The 21,976-nt window shown below is 47.8% G+C and overlaps 1 protein-coding gene across 1 annotated transcript in view; it reads right to left on the bottom strand.

Moving 5' to 3' along the window:
* Positions 1-21,976, bottom strand: part of LOC140385324 (collagen alpha-1(XV) chain-like) — a 531,657-nt gene that overhangs the window by 107,251 nt on the left and 402,430 nt on the right. The window contains 7 exon segments of the mRNA XM_072467384.1: positions 7,187-7,229; positions 9,654-9,695; positions 9,838-9,906; positions 10,643-10,702; positions 11,400-11,453; positions 16,423-16,458; positions 16,585-16,659. Of these exon segments, the coding sequence (XP_072323485.1) occupies positions 7,187-7,229; positions 9,654-9,695; positions 9,838-9,906; positions 10,643-10,702; positions 11,400-11,453; positions 16,423-16,458; positions 16,585-16,659 (379 nt within the window).

Here is a 21,976-nt window from a genome sequence, read left to right as displayed (position 1 = left end):
ATTCACTCCGCCCAGAGTCTGTTAAACTCACTCCGCCCAGAGTCTGTTAAACTCACTCCGTCCAGAGTCTGTTACACTCACTCCGTCCAGAGTCTGTTACACTCACTCCGCCCAGAGTCTGTTACACTCACTCCGTCCAGAGTCTGTTACACTCACTCCGTCCAGAGCCTGTTACACTCACTCCGCCCAGAGTCTGTTAAACGCACTCCGCCCAGAGTCTGTTACACTCACTCTCTCCAGAGTCTGTTACACTCACTCTCTCCAGAGTCTGTTACACTCACTCCGTCCAGAGTGTGTTAAACTCAGTCCGTCCAGGGTCTGTTACACTCATTCCATCCAGAGTCTGTTAAACTCATTCCGTCTAATTTCTGTTAAACTCACTCCGTCTAGAGTCTGTTTGTTATAACCTGCCTATTGACGATTGTCTGGGGACTAATGACTATCCCACAATCCTATGGGAGTATGAACTTCCCCAATGAGGGGGCGGAGAAACTCCTACTATAAATAAGCTGGCCAGTCCAGGAACCAGGAGGAAGGAGAAGGTAGCAAGGGAAGTTACTGCCACTGTTATGTATATATTGTTATAGTAAATAAACGTTATTATTTTGTATCCTTAAAACTCGTGCTGGATTCTTCGGGGCCCTTACAAAACTGGCGACGAAGGTAAAAGTGAATAGCTGTCTACACTGCTGAAGCCACCTCCCTGGATTTTTGTTGGATACAGGTTGGAAGTTGTTTTCTATTATACCATGCCTCTGTACGGACGTTTGGATGTTTTTGATGCTGCGCTGGAAAGCTGGAACCAGTACACACAACGGATGCGTTACTATTTCCCGGCAAACAATATCACTGAAAACGAGCGCCAGGTGGTCATATTGCTCACCGCCTGCGGGCCGCATACGTTTGGGGTGATTAGGAGCCTTACGTACCCAGTTGCGCCGGACACCAAAACGTTTGACGAACTTGTGAATATAGTGGGGCAACACTTTAACCCAACCCCGTCCACGATAGTCCAGCGTTACCGGTTTAATACCGCTGAGAGGACCCCTGGAGAATCCCTTGCTGATTTTTTTTATCCAGGCTACGCGGGATTGCGGAATACTGTGACTATGGTGAGACCTTGTCAGAAATGTTACGTGACCGTTTGGTTTGCGGTATTAACAATGCGGCCACCCAGAGAAAGTTGTTAGCGGAGCCAACATTGACTTTTCAACAGGCAATACAAATAGTCTTGTCCCGAGAGAGCGCAGAGCGAGGAGTACAGGAGCTACAGGGAATGGAAGTGCATGCCTTGGGGCGCAACCCTTTCCGCTCAAAAACGTCCCCCCGCACTCCTGCGGTACCTTAGGCGAGGCAACGACCAGACCGACGCCAGTGGCCATTGGACATTCCTCCCCGAAGGGAGCCTTCTCCAGAGCCAATGGATGAGGAGCCATGTCCGTGTCAGACTTGTAGGCGCCGACCCCGTCGCGGACGGCGGTCCTGGGGACGCCAGAGGCGCCGTCGTTCCGACCGAAACTGGGACCAGCCCAGGGGCCGTAACTGGGACCAGCCCAGAGGCGGTACCTTCCATGTGGATGAACCTGCGGCGACCACTCCTGAGGATGTGGAGACGGAGGACGACTGCCTGCAGCTGCATTGTGTGGCAGCTCCCCGTGTGGCCCCCATTAAGGTGGCAGTACGGGTCAATGGCCACCCGCTGGAGATGGAGTTGGATACTGGCGCAGCGGTCTCCGTGATCGCCCAGAGGACATTCGACCGCATCAAGCAGGGTATACAGACCCTTACATTAACTGACTCACAGGCCAGGTTGGCCACCTACACGGGGGAACCACTGGACATTGCAGGAACTACAATGACCCCTGTTGTCTATGGACGCCAGGAGGGGCGTTTCCCACTTATCATAGTGCGTGGCCATGGGCCCAGCCTGTTGGGTCGGGACTGGTTGCGCCATTTGCGGTTGCAATGGCAGCACATCCTCCAAACAGTTTCTGGAGGGTTGACTGAGGTGCTAGGACGATACCCAGAGGTATTCCAGCCTGGTTTGGGGAAAATAAAAGGGGCTGTAGCCCGTATCCAAGTTGAACCAGGAGCAACGCCGCGCTATTTCTGGGCGCGCCCAGTGCCTTACGCTTTGCTCGAGAAGGTAGAAGGGGAGCTCACTCGTTTGGAGAGTTTGGGTATTATCAGGCCCGTCCGTTTTGCTGACTGGGCAGCACCAATTGTACCAGTAATGAAGCCAGATGCCACAGTTCGCTTGTGTGGCGACTATAAACTTACAGTGAATACAGTTTCCCGACTCGACCGATACCCAATGCCTCGCATAGAGGATCTCTACACGAAACTTGCAGGCGGACTCTCATTCACAAAATTAGATATGAGTCACGCCTACCTGCAGTTGGAGCTGGACCCTGCCTCCCGACCATATGTAACAATTAACACACACCGGGGCCTGTATGAATATACACGGTTGCCCTTTGGAGTATCCTCTGCCTGCGCAATTTTTCAATGTGTTATGGAGGGCATTTTGAGAGGTTTACCACGTGTGGCTGTCTATCTAGATGACGTGTTGATTACAGGGACGTCGGAGCAAGAGCATTTGGAAAATCTGGAGACTGTCCTTAAACGCCTTTCGGAGGCTGGAGTCCGTTTACGTCACACAAAGTGCGTATTTCAGGCAAAAGAAGTAGTCTACCTAGGTTATCGGGTGGACCGCGAGGGTCTGCACCCCGTCGCAGAGAAGGTGCGTGCAATTCAACATGCCCCCACCCCGACTGACACTTCGCATCTTCGTTCTTTTCTCGGTCTTGTAAACTATTACGGGAAGTTCCTCCCCAATCTGGCAACTACGCTGGCCCCCTTACACCTGCTGCTAAAGAAAAATCGCACCTGGGTTTGGGGTCAGCCGCAAGAAACCGCTTTCCGGCGGGTAAAGCAACAATTGTCGTCGTCTGGGTTACTAACCCACTATGATCCGGGAAAGCCTTTGCTCGTCACATGTGATGCATCCCCGTATGGTATTGGGGCCGTCCTGTCCCACAAGATGGAGAACGGGGCCGAGCGACCGATAGCTTTCGCCTCCCGCACATTGACTGCAGCGGAGAAAAAGTACGCGCAGATCGAGAAGGAGGGCCTGGCAGTGGTTTTCGCGGTGAAACGCTTCCACCAGTATGTGTACGGCCGCCATTTCACTATCGTGACTGATCATAAGCCCCTGCTGGGACTCTTCAGAGAGGATAAGCCAATACCGCCCATTGCTTCTGCACGGATCCAGCGCTGGGCTTTGTTGCTTGCTGCATATGAGTATTCTCTGGAGCACAAACCAGGTACGCAGATAGCAAATGCCGACGCACTGAGCCGATTGCCTTTATCAACCGGCCCCATGTCGACCCCCACGACCGGTGAGGTGGTCGCAACCCTAAATTTTATGGACACCTTGCCTGTCACGGCATCACAGATCCGTGAGTGGACCCAGACGGAGCCAGTCCTGTCAAAGGTTCGGCACATAGTCCTGTATGGTGGGCAGCATAGACAGCTCCCAGGCGAGTTGCGGGCATTTTCCTCCAAGCTGTCAGAGTTCAGCGTGGAAGACGGCATCCTCTTGTGGGGGACGCGTGTGATTGTCCCGGAAAAAGGCTAGGAGCTGATATTATCAGACTTGCACAATGGGCATCCGGGCGTGACCAAGATGAAAATGTTGGCCCGGAGTTATGTCTGGTGGCCAGGCCTCGACACCGACATTGAGAAGGTGGCCCAAAACTGCTCCATTTGCCAGGAGCATCAGAAGCATCCGCTGGCCGCGCCCCTACATCACTGGGAATGGCCAGGGCGGCCTTGGGCACGCTTACATGCAGATTTCGCAGGCCCTTTTCAGGGATCCATGTTCCTTCTGCTAATTGACGCCCAGTCCAAATGGCTGGAGGTGCATAAGATGCAGGGGACAACGTCCTGCGCAACAATTGAAAAAATGCGTTTATCATTTAGCACGCATGGCCTCCCCGAGGTGCTGGTCACGGATAATGGCACTCCATTCACGAGTGAGGAGTTTGCTAGGTTTACAAAGACGAACGGCATCCGCCATATCCGCACTGCCCCTTACCACCCGGCTTCAAATGGGTTGGCAGAGCGTGCAGTGCAAACATTCAAAAGAGGCCTAAAGAAGCAGTCTTCCGGATCAATGGACACGAGACTGGCTCAGTTTTTGTTTACGTACAGGACCACCCCCCATACAGTGACTGGGGTAGCTCCCGCAGAACTCCTAATGGGCCGGAGTCTTCGCACCCGCCTTAGTATGGTCTTCCCGGACATTGGCGCAAAAGTACGCCGCACACAAGAACGGCAGGGACCGGGATTGTCTCGGCATCGTCCGATTCGGCAGTTTGCGCCCGGTGACCCAGTATTTGTGCGGAATTTTGCTGGTGGTGCCCAATGGGTTCCTGGTGTAATCTTTCGCCAAACGGGCCCTATATCGTACCAAGTGCAAGCCCAGGGTCGTCTCCAGCGAAAACATGTAGACCACGTCCGGTCCAGAAGATCTTCCCCGCCCCCGGAGCTCAGTTCAACAGCGGCAAAGACCAGAAACAAGGGAAGGTAGTCCTCCAAATCTTCCACTGGTGCCTCACTCGAAGCCTGCACAGGTTGTGACGGGACCGAATGGGGATAGAGACGCTGACATGACGGAGGCAGCAGACTCTGACTCCGAGATGGAGATACAGGATGAATCAGAGGGGGAATCCTCGGGTCCACAGGCCGTGGATGTACAACCGCGCCGTTCATCACGGAAGCGCCGGTCTCCGTCTCGTTATACGCCGCCTGATCCAGCGCCGCGTGCAAATGGCGTCCGGCCTGCGGCCAAACGAGTTTGACGCCTTCCTTCGCCAGGGCCTACGGTGGATTCCTTGGACTTTGGGGGGGAGGGATGTTATAACCTGCCTACTGACGATTGGCTGGGGACTAATGACTATCCCACAATCCTATGGGAGTATGAACTTCCCCAATGAGGAGGCGGAGAAACTCCTACTATAAATAAGCTGGCCAGTCCAGGAACCAGGAGGAAGGAGAAGGTAGCAAGGGAAGTTACTGCTACTGTTATGTATATATTGTTATAGTAAATAAACGTTATTATTTTGTATCCTTAAAACTCGTGCTGGATTCTTCGGGGCCCTTACAAAACTGTTAAACTCACTCCGTCTAATTTCTGTTAAACTCACTCCGTTTAGAGTCTGTTAAACTCACTCCGTCTAATTTCTGTTACACTCACTGCGCCCAGAGTCTGTTACACTCACTCTGCCCAGAGTCTGTTACACTCACTCCGCCCAGAGTCTGTTAAACTCACTCCGCCCAGAGTCTGTTAAACTCACTCCACCCAGAGTCTGTTAAACTCACTCCGCCCAGAATCTGTTAAACTCACTCTGCCCAGAGTCTGTTAAACTCACTCTGTCCAGAGTCTGTTAAACTCACTCTGCCCAGAGTCTGTTACACTCACTCCGTCCAGAGTGTGTTAAACTCAGTCCGTCCAGGGTCTGTTACACTCATTCCATCCAGAGTCTGTTACACTCACTCTGCCCAGAGTATGTTAAACTCACTCCGTCCAGAGTCTGTTAAACTCACCTCGTCTAGAGTCTGTTAAACTGACTCCGTCTAATTTCTGTTAAACTCACTCCGTCTAGAGACTGTTAAACTCACTCCGTCTAGATTCTGTTAAACTCACTCCGTCTAATTTCTGTTACACTCACTCCGCCCAGAGTCTGTTACACTCACTCTGCCCAGAGTCTGTTACACTCCGTCATATTTCTGTTACACTCACTCGGCCCAGAGTCTGTTAAACTCATTCCGTCTAGATTCTGTTAAACTCACTCCGTCTAATTTCTGTTACACTCACTCTGTCCAGAGTCTGTTACACTCACTCTGTCTAGAGTCCGTTACACCCACTCCGCCCAGAGTCCGTTACACCCACTCCGCCCAGAGTCCGTTACACCCACTCCGCCCAGAGTCCGTTACACCCACTCCGCCCAGAGTCCGTTACACCCACTCCGCCCAGAGTCTGTTACACCCACTCCGCCCAGAGTCTGTTAAACTCATTCTGCCCAGAGTCTGTGAAACTCACTCCGCCCAGAGTCCGTTACACCCACTCCGCCCAGAGTCCGTTACACCCACTCCGCCCAGAGTCCGTTACACCCACTCCGCCCAGAGTCCGTTACACCCACTCCGCCCAGAGTCCGTTACACCCACTCCGCCCAGAGTCTGTTACACCCACTCCGCCCAGAGTCTGTTAAACTCACTCTGCCCAGAGTCTGTGAAACTCACTCCGCCCAGAGTCTGTTACATTCACTCCATCCATTCCACAAAAAAGCTATTTGGCGCACTCCATCCATTGCTCAATGAGCTTGTTAGATATACATTTCATGTTTGATTATCGTATTGTGGATACCTATCCCAAATGCCATAACCTCTTGATCTAAAAGTTATCTCTTCACAATTTTTCCTCTGAAAATAATAAGCAGTGCTGTGATATCGTTGTCACTATCCTCAGTATGTATTCATCCAGCTCCTATTAAAGGTGTTAATTGATACCAAAACTATTACATTCCCTGGGAATTATATTGATATCTCTGGGCGATTTTCTCCGGCCATGCCTGCCTGGCGGCCGGAAATTACCGCTCAATGTCAATAGACCTTTACATGGTCCCATCCGCCCTGTGGCGATTTTACGGCGGGCGGGGCGGAAGAATCCAGCCCTCAATCTTTCATCGCCCAGCCAGACCAATGATTCTAACAACCATGATCCCTGGATGAGATTCATATGATTGATTGCCTTTCAGAGTAAATGTCGCTCAATATGAATAGAATTGGAACAATGGGGTAGATGAGGCAAATTAAAAACTGTATAAGACTAAGTCCGATGGATGTTGAGCATTGTTGATGATTGGGAAACATGACCCCAGAAGCTTGTTGAGGCTGAAAATCTGTGTGCTGTATGGGTGAGGAAAGCGCCTGATCAGGGTGGAGAAGAGTCTTGGAAGGGACAGTCTCACAGGGTGCTTCTGTCCTATTAGACAATGGCATGCTGATTTTATGTAGAGGTTGAATCAGTGAGTGAGATATGTTCCTGCTTACATAAATGAAATTCCATTCAATTCAATGGAGTCAATTGTAAGTAGTTGCAAAGCTGAGCACAATAACTTACCCAGTGAGTTATAGTCCACTTGCTCTTCCAACTGACCATTTACCTGATAGGAAAAGGGATGGAAGAGAGAACATGCCAATGAAGGCAAACTGCATCACACCACAAGACCAGTTTGCAAACACACTTGGTAAATGCAGATTTCCATTTTATAACGTTAAGGTCAAAAAGCATCACAAAGTTGTTTTAATCGCACCTTCTTTTGCTCTAAAGAACCTAAACCCTTTATTAACAAAATAACCTGAGTCAAATTCAGAACCGATTTACGTATAATAGTTTATAAGTAGCATAATACATGGAGAGATTTGCAAGTTTAGGATCATACATGTGAATCTTCTTAACTGCGCAGCTGAATGAGAAATATTTTTCTCAATTGAGAACTTATGTGCATTAGGAGACACTGGAGAATTGTTAGACCAGTTACGTGTTTATACAGACACTGCTGTACGGCATATCTCTATGTACCAGAAACTGCACAATATACAGCCCTGTCATCACTCAGTTAGGTGTGCACTCAGGCATCACATTACACAAAACAATAAACCACCTTACAAGTGCCATGCATCATGCCAGAAACATCTTTTTTTTACGTTTCATGCTCTTTTTCAAGGTCCATTGACAAGATTTTTCACATTTCTGATAAAGGAGCCTCTGAAAATTGCTCTTGTTCTGTCTCTCACGCTGAACTGCACCAACATGAAGATTGCAGTGAATACATTGTGAATACAGTTGTGATAGTGAGCCTGTTGGTGACAATATCACTGGGTTGATGGTTGAGCTCAATGGGAACTTCAATGGGGAAATGAAATATTTGCAGGGTTAAGGAAATAGAGGGGAAGGAATGGGACTAATTGGACAGTTCCTTCAAATAGTCATGTTGGACGACAGGGATCTCACCTGTTGGCTAGAGAGCCAGGGAGAGCTCCGTGTCATCTTCTTTAGAGAAGCCACACTGCATTATGTGCCTCTCAGGCACTTAAGTGGCCAGTACCAGGCCTTCCGGACCCGGGCCAGAAATCCCACCCCCAAAGAGGTGCCAACCAATCAAGGCCGGCAGCTGTCATTGCAGGGGGTTGTCAGCAATGCAACAATTGAGATGCCTAGAATTGCCAGCAGACTCAGGCCACAGGTGAGTGAGGTCGGGTTGGGGATCGCGGGTGGGAGGGCACCTGACAACAAGGGAAGGGGGTGGCTCTCAGCCTTAATGTCTTTGAACATGGGACTCCCCCATGGGAGCTCACAAGAAGCCGTGTTTGTTATTTTGGGTTTCCTGTGTGGCGACTGCCTCGCCCACTGGCATTTGTGGCTGTGAGATGAGCTCCTTAAGTGAGTATTTACTGCCTGCTTCAGGGCCTCAACCAGCGGTGGGGCAGGAAGACCATCCACGAGCCGTCCTGCCCCAAACATAATTCAGGCAGGAGGCAGGAAGGTGGCTGCATATCCACCTGACACCCTCCTACCTGATTAAATGTCCTGCTGCCTCCAAAAGGCCTTGGGAGTAGGCATTAAATTCCAACCGACGAACCTCTGTGGCACAGCGGTTAGCACTGCTGCCTCATAGCGCCAGGGACCTAGGGGTTCAATTCCGGCCTTCCATGACTGTCTGTGTGGAGTTTGCACTCTCACCGTGTCTGCATAGATTCCTCCGGGTTTTCCGGTTTCCTCCCACAGTCCAAAGATGTGCAGGTTAGATGGATTGGCCATGATCAATTGCCCCTTAGTGTCCAAAGATGTGTAGGTTAGGTGGGGTTATGGCAATAGGGAGGAAAAGTGGGCCTAGATAGGGTGCTCTTTCAGAGTGTAAGTGTAGACCCGATGGTTTGAATGGCCTCCTTCAGCACCGTATGAATTCTATGATTTTATTCTATGATTCTAACTGCTTGGCCTCCTTCTATGCTGCACAAATTTATGAATGGCTGAAACAGACGCAAGTCATTGAACTAGCCTTTCTCAGCTCACAATGCTGCCAACCCAGTCACTGGACCTACAGAGATTTGTGAGCTAAACATTTGCATCAAACACTGTTATTCTGCAGCTTTTTTTGGTTGTCATGTAGGAAAACAAGAATGTTAGACGACAGAAAATGCCAATGAAACACATGCAGAAACTGGGACTTGTAAGGCACACTAGCTAGATTACTATCTCTCGTGCATCCATTTTATGAAACAGTTCAACTCTTCATTACGGTGTTAAAGCACAAGACATCAAGTGTGTGATCAGTCCACTGCTGTTACTTATTTAAGGCTGGGCTGCAATTTTGAAACAGGAAACGAACATACTTTCAAAGCGTTAAAATTTAAGCCCCGGCATTTAAGAAAAGACAGGCAGAAAGAAAGAGGCTTCAGTTACGTTAAACAGGGAAGAAAGCAGAAGAGCTATCAACCCATTGAAATTCCAGTTGTCGAATGGGATCTTAAATACCAGCTTTCAAATTACGGTATGTGATCAGGTGATTCTTCATTTCACTTACGGGCATTTTGCAGTGAGGTCTGGGAGGAACTGGAAAAACTGTCTATTCAAAGTTGGAGGAAAATGAATTGTAAATAAAAACAGGCACATAATGAAACACATGTGAATGATAAAAAAAAAGCAAAAGACTACAAAGGCAAAAGAAGAACAAGAATGATGAATGATCGATAATACAAATAACTTACCCCTTTTATATTGAGGATTGGACCAGGTGGTCCAGGAGGTCCTGGAGGTCCTGGTAATCCAGCAGGGCCCTAAAAATGGACATAGATCATTCAATTCTCAGTGATACTATCTCTTTTGTGAACTTTCTAAATTGCATCCACATAATTGAGTTCATTCAATTATCGATTAAAGCACAGTGTTAACTTCAGGACATTTATTGCAGATTTTCAGTTTTCCTCAAGAAGGTGGTGGGCCATCTTCTAGAATTGCTGCGATCTGTGGGATGAATGTTAGGTAGGGAGTTCCTGGATTTTGACACAGCAACAATGAAGGAACGGGCACCCAAACAAGATGCTGTGACTTTGAGATTGTGCTGCTCCTATGAACCTACTGTTCTTGCCTTGGGTTGTGCAGGCCATGGCTATTGAATATGCGGTTGAAGAAGTTGCTTCAGTGCACCTTGCAGACAGCTGTGGATTAAATGTTGGGAGTTGCAAGCAAGATCAGAGCAGATATTGAGGTTCAGGTTATCCACGGATTAAGGACTGAGGTAAGAGAAAGCATTTTTACCTGGCAGCAATGATAGTTTAAAGCAATTCCTGTATTAAACTGGGCAAACAAGGATAGTAGATAAAATGATTTCAAAAAGGAACGAGCTATTGAGCTTCAGCTCCCTCCGAAGAGTGCAACAAACTGTCTGATATTGTACAAATTAAGCACCAATTAAGTACTGCATGCAGAATGTTTAAAGGACATTTGGGAAAGCAGAAGGAATCCATTAGAAAACATTTGCTACAATATTTAGATTTACATTTGTGCACATACCAAAAGTGTTGTTGTAGGTTCACCTTTCTGACCCTTTCTGCCATTTATTCCTGGACGACCCTACAAAGAACGCATCAAAAAAATAATTATTTATATTTTACAACATTTTCATTTCTGGCCTCCAATTTTGTAGTATGGATATAAGAACATAAGAACTAGAAACAGGAGTAGGCCATTTGGCCCCTCAAGCCTGCTCCACCATTCAATGAGATCATGGCTGATCTTTTTTGGACTCCGCTCCACTTTCCGGCCCGAACACCATAACCCTTAACCTCTTTATTCTTCAAAACACTATCTACCTTTATCTTAAAAACATTTAATTAAGGAGCCTCAACTGCTTAACTGGGCAAGGAATTCCATAGATTCACAACCCTTTGGGTGAAGAAGTTCCTCCTAAACTCAGTCCTAAATCTACTTCCCCTTATTTTGAGGCTATGCCCCCCAGTTCTGCTTTCACCCGCCAGTGGAAACAACCTGCCCGCATCTATCCTATCTATTCCCTCCATAACTTTATATGTTTCTATAAGATCCCCCCGCATCCTTCTAAATTCCAACGAGTACAGTCCCAGTCTACTCAACCCTTCCTCGTAATCCAACCCCTTCAGCTCTGGGATTAACCTAGTGAATCTCCTCTGCACACCCTCCAGCGCCAGTACGTCCTTTCTCAGGTAAGGAGACCAAAACTGAACACAATACTCCAGGTGTGGCCTCACTAACCTATACTAATATATACATATACTCACTAATATATACTTACATGTCTACCAGGAAGGCCAAATTCTCCTTTAGTTCCAGGATGTCCCATTGGCCCCTAAAAAGAAATTTGCAGTTATGAAATTTTTGAGTAGTATTGAAGCTCACTTTCACTTGTTTTAAATGACAATACCAGAAACAATTTCCTATTGCATTAGTGGCAATAGAAACACTATTTTGTTTTACAAGGATATGTCTGCCAATACTGTTTCGAAACACCAAAGCGCAGATCCAAATTGTTTGCCTTCAACTACTCTAGCTTCATCTTTGAAAGATGTGCAAAATATTCTTGATGCAAAATCTGGTATCATTATGTGTAATCAAACAGGCAGATACCTCCAACACTGGAATGCTGCCTCAATGCTGCATTGAAAGTTTTGCGTTGGAGTGGGGTTGAAATTCACTGACCCAAGCAACTGACTGTAACCTGGACAGATATCTCCTATTGGCTCAGATTAGCTGTTTCAAGCTACAGCCTCACTCCAGTCTCAGTTTAATCTAACAGAAACCCTTCAATCAATCAACTTTTAACCATTCCCTTGGGTGACAATTAACTTGCACTTACTACAACCAGAGGAGGTTTTATCATGGACATTTCTTTATGGCAGCTTGCCAGGCAACTTCAGCATTCAGGTAAGAGTCAACCACATTGGCGTGAGGACAGGAGTTAAATATAGGCCAGGCAGGGTAAGCACCTGTCCCACAGCTTCATGGTCACTCTTACAGATACACAATCACTTATTTCCAGATTTTTAAAATGGATACAAATTCTCCAACTCCCATTTCCAGTAACGTAACCAATGCACCAGAATACCTTCATTTCTTCTATTTCCCGTGACCTGCCAATGGGATTTCCCATTGTGGCCACCCCACGCCGCCGGGAAACCGACAGGCGTGGGTGTGCTGCCGGCGCAATCCCACTGAAAGTGTCCACTTTTAGACAGGATGATGTGGATTGTAAGTGGACAGGTTAGATTTTTTAAGGTAATCTATTTCCTCTTAGGTCTGAGTTTTAGGATATGAAGATGCTGGCATTCAGAATCTTTAATGCATTTTGTTTAGTAATGGAGCAAATGCCAGAACTAAACTGCGATAATTCTCATATCAGGTACCGGAGTTTACCAGTACTGCCCATATGGGTGAGCATGGGGCGGTACTGTTGGGAGAATTAACTTGTGAGAGTTCTTACATGGCTTGTCACTGGAACGTGGCAGAACTAATCTAACTGAGGCTGTGAAGCATTTATACGGAATTGCTAAATCTACCCTGTCATTCTTTTGAAATGGGAAGTTGTTCCTTTTAACCAAGCATTTGGCATCAGTTGTTATTAATCCTTCTGTGCTCTAACCGTTCAATAGGTCCATGAACGTAACAAGATAAACCAGCTGAGATATATGCTTTTGCATTGGAAACCACTACCATACAACAGGAGACAGATTTTGATTCTAACTGTAAGATTTTGAGGTAATGGAAAGGAAACAAAAGTCATAGAAACAGAGGGCGCGATCCAATGGCCACACTGCACTGGAAGAGCAACTCGCTGCAGCGCAGTGTGGCTGATAAAAGCTGGGAGACACCATTCCCGAGATCTACCTGGCTCGGAAGGCCTCGCTGTCGCGATGTAATCCCTCCCATTATGGGCAGGATCACGCTTTGGCAAATCTGCATATTACAGCAAGACAGTCTAATGTGCAGATTCCTAAGGTGCATGAGGTGTTGGGTTCCATCCCTGTCACCTCAGAGACATCAGTCGAGCGCTGGTCCCCAGACAGAATGGCGCCCTTGGGGGTCGCCCATTGGATCGGAGCCCCCCCCAACCCAGCTGCATGGCCTTTGGGCAGGGTGGTGCCCTGGCACTGCTGGCACCTTGGCAATGCTACCAGGGTGCCAGGCTGGCACCTTGGCAATGCTACCAGGGTGCCAGGCTGGCACTGCTGGTGTTTAGCTGTCATTTTCTGTGCGCGTGCAATCAGGCCAGGTGCCCTGCCTCGGGCTGGGGTGGGGGTGGGGGGGTTGGGGATCACTTCGAGGGCCTCGAAGATCGGGAAGCCATTTTTAAATGGCGTTCCGATCTCTCACTACACTGGGGAGTTCCAGCAAACAGAGCTCCCAGTGTGTAAAACAGGGCTATGTGCCTCGGCAACACATTCCCCGTTCAGGCTCCTTATACAACACGAGTCGTTGAATAGCCATGTGTTTCTCGTAGTGCAAGTGCCGGGAAACAGGTGGCTAAATGCGCTCGCTATGGAACTTTGTTCCCTTTGGCAGCATCTCATCTATACAAACTACATAGGAGAGTATTGAGCCCATCATGCCTATGCTGGTTGTGAATTCCTTTTTTAAAATAAATTAAGAGTACCCAATTCATTTCTTCCAATTAAGGGGCAATTTAGCATGTTCAATCCACCTACCTTGCACATCTTTGAGTTGTGGGGGCGAAACCCAAAGATGGAGAATGTGCAAACTCCACACGGACAGTGACCCAGAGCCAGGATCAAACCTGGGACCTCGGCGCTGTGCTGCCCTGGTTGTGAATTCCTAACCCTCCCCCCCCCCCCCCCCTACATAAACTCGCCCCACCCTCTTCACACACACACACACACACACACACACACACACACATACACACAAGACAGATGAACAAAGAGGGGAGAAGAAGGATGTAAAAATAATAATGATAATATTAATGATAATAATAATTTTAAAATATAAAGTACCCAATTCATTTTTTGTCCAATTAAGGGGCAATTTAGCATGGCCAATTCATCTACTCTATTCATTTTTGGGCTGTGGGGGTGAGACCCATGCAGAATGTGCAAACTCCACACGAACAGTGACCCGGGACCGGGATCGAACATGGGTCCTCGGCGCCATGAGGCACCAGTGCTAAGTGCCCCCTCATGATGGTAATAATAATGAAAAATAATAATCTTTGTTTCAGATGGTTGCTTCCAACACATTTCTTCAACTTAGGCTTTAAGTTTGAGGTTTTCAGTGAAGATTCATTCAGGTCTCTGTACAACTATGCAACTTTTCTGGAGAAAACACGAGGGAGAGAGAAAGAGCAGCTTCTTTCCTCTGAGTGTCCAAGACTACAGCTGCTTCCCCTGGCTCTCTTAAAATCACCCCACTCAGACAGGACCCAATCACCGCCTGTTATCGGGCAGAATACGGCCTTTTGGCCAATTCATTGGCCACCAGCCAATCAAACGAACCGAGTCCCACTGATCTTTCGGGTGCTGAAAAGTCTGAGTTCTGGGGCGAAATTCTCCGGAAACGGCGCGATGTCCACCGACTGGCGCCCAAAACGGCGCAAATCAGACGGGCATCGCGCCGCCCCAAAGGTGCGGAATGCTCCGCATCTTTGGGGGCTGAGCCCCAACCTTGAGGGGCTAGGTCGGCGCCGGACAAATTTCCGCCCCGCCAGCTGGCGGAAAAGGCCTTTGGTGCCCCGGCAGCTGTCGCAGAAATGACATCTCCGGGCGGCGCATGCGCAGGAGCGTCAGCGGCCGCTGACGGTATTCCCGCTCATGCGCAGTGGAGGGAGTCTCTTCCGCCTCCGCCATGGTGGAGATCGTGGCGGAGGCGGAAGGGAAAGAGTGCCCCCACGGCACAGGCCCGCCCGCGGATCGGTGGGCCCCGATCGCGGGCCAGGCCACCGTGGGGGCACCCCCTGGGGCCAGATTGCCCCGCGTCCCCCCCAGGACCCCGGAGCCCGCCCGCGCCGCCTTGTCCCGCCGGTAAGGTAGGTGGTTTAATTTACGCCGGCGGGACAGGCATTTTAGCGGCGGGACTTCGGCCCATCCGGGCCGGAGAATCGGGGGGGCGCCAATCAGCGCGGCGCGATTCCCGCCCCTGCCGAATCTCAGGTGCCGCAGACTTCGGCAACCGGCGGGGGCGGGATTCACGCCAGCCCCCGGCGATTCTTCGACCCGGCGGGGGGTCGGAGAATCTCGTCCCTGCTGTCTGAAGTGTGCATAGTGTTCTGTTTTGTACCTTTTGAATTCCTATATTCCCCTGCTCAACTTAAAGATATGGATCACAGAGGATGGTGAGTGCCTGGAACGCGTTGCCAGGGGAGGTTGTGGATGCAGATACATTAACGGCGTTCAAAAGGCATCTTGACAAATACATAGATAGGATGGATATAGAGTGATACGGCACAAGGAAGTGCTGAGAGATTTGGCCATGGGTGGTATTATGACTGGTACATGCTTGGAGGGCCGAAGGGCCTGTTCCTGTGCGGTATTGTTCTTTGTTCTTTGATAACAACAAAAATAATTCACCTGAGGAAAGAGCAGCGCTCCGAAAGCTAGTGACATCGAAACAAACCTGTTGGACTTTAACCTGGTGTTGTAAGACTTCGTACTGAACAAAAATAAAGAAAGGGGAATAAGGGAATCAACAGGAAAGGTCCTTGCATTCCTATTTGCTCTATCAAAACCCCTTGCAATTTTGAACACCTCTATTAATTCTTCACTTAATCTATGTTTGAGCACAACCCCAGTTTATCTAACCTCCATACATTATTGAAGTCCAACATCCCCAGTACCATTCAGGTACGTTACTTCTGCACTCTCTCCAAATCTCACGATTGATTTGAAGTGCCAATAAGGAGAGGGAATTGCAGTGAATTACTGGTCAAGTATCCTTTATCTGTAAATCCAAAAACTGAACATATCCAGGATCTGCTCTTTGTTTCAACCTCATTGACCTATGGCACAGGAAGTCTAGTTGTTTGTCTACACTGTTTAACTTGTGGCTTTTGTGGTGAACATGTCAAAAAGAAACTCATTACACGTAACTTGTATTAATTATTCAGCAATACATCATACTTTTCCAGTCATTTTGGTTACTTTAGACTATAGCTTAGGCTATTGCAATGTAAGTTTATATGCAGGATCAAAAAACCAAAATGATGTGAAATCCGAAATGCAAACGGCCCCGAGGGTTTCGGATAAAGGATACTCAACCGATAGTTTGATGCATGCAGCAAAACAAGGCCTAGAGCACAAAACATTTCCTACCAGAGGTCCAGGGGGGCCCAGTGGGCCTGGTTGACCCTGTAAGAAAAGTAAGCGTATTCAATAGATTGTTCAATAGCTAGAAGTTGAAAGGAACAAAAAGTCTTGGATACAAGATTACTAATGTACAAGTAAAGATGTCATCCTCCTTTTCTCCATATCTACCTTTTGACCTTTTGATCTTATGGCCATGAGAGATCCATCTGCAGCAACAACTGCTCCAGGCTCGCCCTTTTCACCCTGTAGATGCAGTAAAAGAAAACATTGTTTATTTTCCTTAATTTTTGAAATAAATTTAGTGTACCCAATTATTTTTATCGCCCTATCCTGCACAACTTTGGGTTGTGGGGGTGAGACCCACAACCACAATGGACAGTGACCCCGGGCCTGGATCGAACCACTGATGCTAACCACTGTGCCGCCCAAAAGAAAACATTGTACCCAGTTTATTAACTGAATGCAACCGTGCTGCCTGTGCCTAATACATGGAGCCCAGTTCCACACCCACACTGCTGACAGGAAGGAGAATTAAAGGGGTGAGCAAGGACAAGAGATAAAGCAAAGGAGCTAGACACAATAATAACTTACAGATCAAAGGAGAAGGAAATAAAAGTGTACCTTACAGCACAATAGCTCGGAGTGTGGAATGTGAAATGAAGAAATAGCCTTGATGCCTTGTGCAAAGTAAAACACCCACACATCTTGCGTGCTCATGCAAGAAAGCCTGAGGAGCCATTGTTTCCTCTTACTGAGCAGACCTCACCCCCTTTGTCTGGGACAAAAACTGAATTACCACATTTATGATGGTGAACCTAAAGAAGCCACTGCAAGTGAACATCTCAGAAAATCATTTGGTAGTATTCTGCTGAAAACTCCTCATCCAAACGTTTCAAAACAATCCAAGTGTTCTGTATGTACTCAAATCCTGCGTGTATATTCAGATCCAAGGTGATTCAGATTCGGGTTCAATAGTATCCATTCAAGTATACATATGTAGTTGGATCTATTATTTAGATTGAATTTACAAACGTAGATCAATTGGAACCACTGTACATATTTGAATCCATGCATATGATCTAAGTCTGTAGGTAGAACCAAGATTGCTGATCCGTATTCATATTCACATTCTACACTCAACCACCATATATATAGGTTCATTGTATATGTCTCGATGCACATTACAGAGTTATATTCACACTATACAGTCACAGAATGGTTATAGTACAGAAGGAAGCTATTGGGCTTATTGTGTCCATGCAGGATCCTTGCAAGAGCAATTCACCAAGTGCGACTTTTTCCATAAAGACAAGTCATGATTGCCACTCAGGGGTCATGGAGGCCATTAGAGCCCCGCAGGTGATTGGGGACAGGGTAGGGCAGCACCCTGACACTCCCCTGGGCAGTGCCAGCTTGGCACTGTCAGGATGCCTGGTTGGAAATTCCAGTGTGCCAGGGGCACTGTCCGGATGCCAGGCTGGCAGTGTCAGGATGCCTGGGTGCCAGATTGGCACTGCCAAAGGTTAGAGCGTGAGGGGGCCATGTCTATGAAAGGGGTGATGAGAGGCGTACGAAGGGTGCCAGGGTGAAGGAGATGTATGAAGGGGCCTCATAAACAAAGAACAAAGAACAAAGAAATGTACAGCACAGGAACAGGCCCTTCGGCCCTCCAAGCCCGTGCTGACCATGCTGCCCGACTAAACTACAATCTTCTACACTTCCTGGGTCCGCATCCCTCTATTCCCATCCTATTCATATAAAGGTTGGGGGATGAAGGGAGGTGTCCTGAAAGGGGGTGGGAGGAAGCCTGAAAAGAGTGGGGGGGCTCAGCAACCCAATAGCGAATCCTTTGATTTTCAACGCTTCTACACACTTTCGTTTTTTAATATCTTTAATCTTTTAAAAAAATATTATAATTTTAACCATCACACACCCACCCAGTAACAAACCCCAGCCAACATGGCTTACACAAACAGGACCTCCTTCCCGAGCCCCCCTTTCCACTGGACTTCCTTGTGCGGGATTCTCCGACCCCCCCGCCGGGTCGGAGAATCGCCGGGGGTCGGCGTGAATCCCGCCCCCGCCGGCCTCCAAATTCTCCCACCCCCCCATAAACCGGCGTGGTGTGTGTTGCGACGCCCGCCTCGGAGAATCGTGGGGTCCGGCGTGACTCAATGGGCCCCGGGGCCGTCCGAAATCTCCGGCCCGCGATGGGCCGAAGTCCCGCCCGCCTGTAGACAGTCCCGCCGGCGTAAATTGGAGTTAGAATAAAAGAACAAAGAAAATTACAGCACAGGAACAGGCCCTTCGGCCCTCGCAGCCTGCGCCGATCCAGATCCTTTATCTAAACCTGTTGCAAATTTTCCAAGGATCTACTTCCCTCTGTTCCCCGCCCATTCATATATCTGTCTAGATATATCTTAAACAATGCTATTGTGCCCGCCTCTACCACCTCCGCTGTCAAAGTGTTCCAGGCACCCACCCCACCACCCTCTGCATAAAAAACTTTCCACGCACATCTCCCATAAACTTTCCCCCTCTCACCTTGAAATCGTGACCCCTTGTAATTGACACCCCCACTCTTGGAAAGAGCTTGTTGCTATCCACCCTGTCCATACCTCTCATAATTTTGTAGACCTCTATCAGGTCCCGCCTCAACCTCCGTCTTTCCAACGAAAACAATCCTAATCTACTCAACCTTTCTTCATAGCTAGCACCCTCCATACCAGGCAACATCTTGGTGAACCTCCTCTGCACCCTCTCTAAAGCATCCACATCCTTCTGATAATGTGGCGACCAGAACTGCACGCAGTATTCCAAATGTGGCCTAACCAAAGTCCTATACAACTGTAACATGACTTGCCAACTCTTGTACTCAATACCCTGTCCGATGAAGGCAAGCATGCTGTATGTCTTCTTGACCACTCTATCGACCTGCGTTGCCATCTTCAGGGTACAATGGACCTGAACTCCCAGATCTCTCTGTACATCAATTTTCCCCAGGATTCTTCCATTGACCGTATAGTCTGCTCTTAAATTAGATCTTCCAAAATGCATCACCACGCATTTGTCTGGATTGAACTCCATCTGCAATTTCTCTGCCCAACTCTCCAATCTATCTATATTTTGCTGTATTCTCTGACAGTCCTCCTCGCTATCTACAATCTTAGTATCATCTGCAAACTTGCTAATCAGACCACCTGTACCTTCGTCCAGATCATTTATGTATATCACAAACAACAGTGGTCCGAGCACGGATCCCTGTGGAACACCACTAGTCACCTTACTTCATTTTGAGACACTCCCTTCCACCACTACTCTCTGTCTCCTGTTGCCCAGCCAGTCCTTTATCCATCTAGCGAGTGCACCCTGAACCCAATATGACTTCACTTTTTCCATCAACCTGCCATGGGAAACTTTATCAAACGCCTTACTGAAGTCCATGTATATGACATTTACAGCCCTTCCCTCATCAATTAACTTTGTCACTTCCTCAAAGAATTCTATTAGGTTTGTAAGACATGACCTTCCCTGCACAAAACCATGCTGCAAATCACTGATAAGTCTATTTTCTTCCAAATGTGAATAGATCCTATCCCTTAGTATCTTCTCCAACAGTTGCCTACCACTGACGTCAAGCTCACAGGTCTATAATTCCCTGAATTATCCCTGCTACCCTTCTTAAACAAAGGGAGAACATTAGCAATTCTCCAGTCCTCCGGGACCTCACCCGTGCTCAAGGATGCTGCAAAGATATCTGTTAAGACCCCAGCTATTTCGTCCCTCGCTTCCCTCAGTAACCTGGGATAGATCCCATGCGGACCTGGGGACTGGTCCACCTTAATGCCTTTTAAGCACCTTAAAACTTCCCCTTTCCTTAAAAAAAGCACCTTAAAACTTCCCCTTTCCTTGTGCCGACCTGACCTAGAATATTTAAACATCCATCCCTAGCCTCAACATCCGTCATGTCCCTCACCTTGGTGAATACCGATGCAAAGTACTCATTAAGAATCTCACCCATTTCCTCTGACTCCACGCATAAATTCCCTCTTTTGTCTTTGAGTGGGCCAATCCTGTCTCTAGTTACCCTCTTGCTCCTTATATACGAATAAAAGGCTTTGGGATTTTCCTTAACCCTGTTAGCCAAAGATATTTCATGACCCCTTTTAGCCCTCTTTATTGTGCGCTTGAGATTTGTCCTACTTCCCGATATTCCTCCAAAGCTTCATCAGTTTTAAGTCGCCGAGATCCTATGTATGCTTCCTTTTTCATCTCAGCTAGTCTCACAATTCCACCCATCATCCATGGTTCCCTAATCTTGCCATTTCTATCCCTCATTTTCACAGGGCCATGTCCTGCACTCTAATCAACCTTTCCTTAAAAGACTCCCACATTTCAAATGTGGATTTACCCTTAAACAGCTGCTCCCAATCCACATTCCCCACCTCCTGACGAATTTTGTTATACTTGGCCTTTCCCCAATTTAGCACTCTTTCTTTAGGACCACTCTCGTCTTTGTCCATGAGTATTCTAAAACTGTGATCGCTATTCCCAATGTAATCACCGACTGAAACTTCAACCACCTGGCCAGGATCATTCCCCAATACCAGGTCCAGTATGGCCCCTACCCGAGTTGGGCTATTTACATACTGCTCTAAAAAACTCTCCTGGATGCTCCTTACAAATTCTGCTCCCTCTACGCCTCCAACACAACATGCGTCCCATTCAATGTTGGGGAAGTTAAAATCTCCCATCACGACCACCCTATTGCTCCTACATTTTTCTATAATCTGTCTACATATTTGTACCTCTACTTCACGCTCGCTTTTGGGAGACCTATAGTAAAGTCCCAACAATGTTACTGCACCCTTCCTATTTCTTAGCTCTACCCATAGTGCCTCAGTGCTCGAATCCTCCATCGTGCCCTCCTTAATCACAGCTGTTTTATCATCTCTGGCCAGTAATGCAACTCCTTCCCCCCTTTTACCTCCCTCTCTATCCCTCCTGAAGCATCTATACACTGGGATATTTAGTTGCCAGTCTTGCCCTTCCCTCAACCAAGTCTCCGTAATACCAATAACATCATATTCCCAGGTACTAATCCAAGCCTCAAGTTCATCTGCCTTACCTGCCACACTTCTCGCATTAAAACAAATGCACCTCAGACTCCCTGTCCCTTTGCGTTCATCATCTCTTCCTTGTCTACTCTTCCCCTTAGTCACATTGAGTTTATTATCTAGAACCTTACTGGCTTTAGTTGCAGCCTCTTTACTGACCACTAACTTCCTAATCTGGTTCCCATCCCCCTGCCACATTAGCTTAAAACCTCCCGAACATTGTTAGTGAAAGCACCCCCTAGGACATTGGTTCTAGTCCTGCCCAGGTGTAAACCATCCGATTTGGAATGGTCCCACCGTCCCCAGAACAGGTTCCAATGTCCCAAAAATCTGAACCCCTCCCTCCTGCACCATCTCTCAAGCCACGTATTCATTCCGACTATTGTTGAATTTCTACTCTGACTGTCTCATGGCACTGGTAGCAATCCTGAGATTACTACCTT

This window comes from Scyliorhinus torazame, chromosome 11 (genome assembly GCF_047496885.1).
Source record: "Scyliorhinus torazame isolate Kashiwa2021f chromosome 11, sScyTor2.1, whole genome shotgun sequence".
Lineage (NCBI taxonomy): Eukaryota > Metazoa > Chordata > Chondrichthyes > Carcharhiniformes > Scyliorhinidae > Scyliorhinus > Scyliorhinus torazame.
The sequence above is the reverse complement of the archived record's forward strand: the minus strand, read 5'-3'. Positions and strand labels throughout refer to the sequence as shown.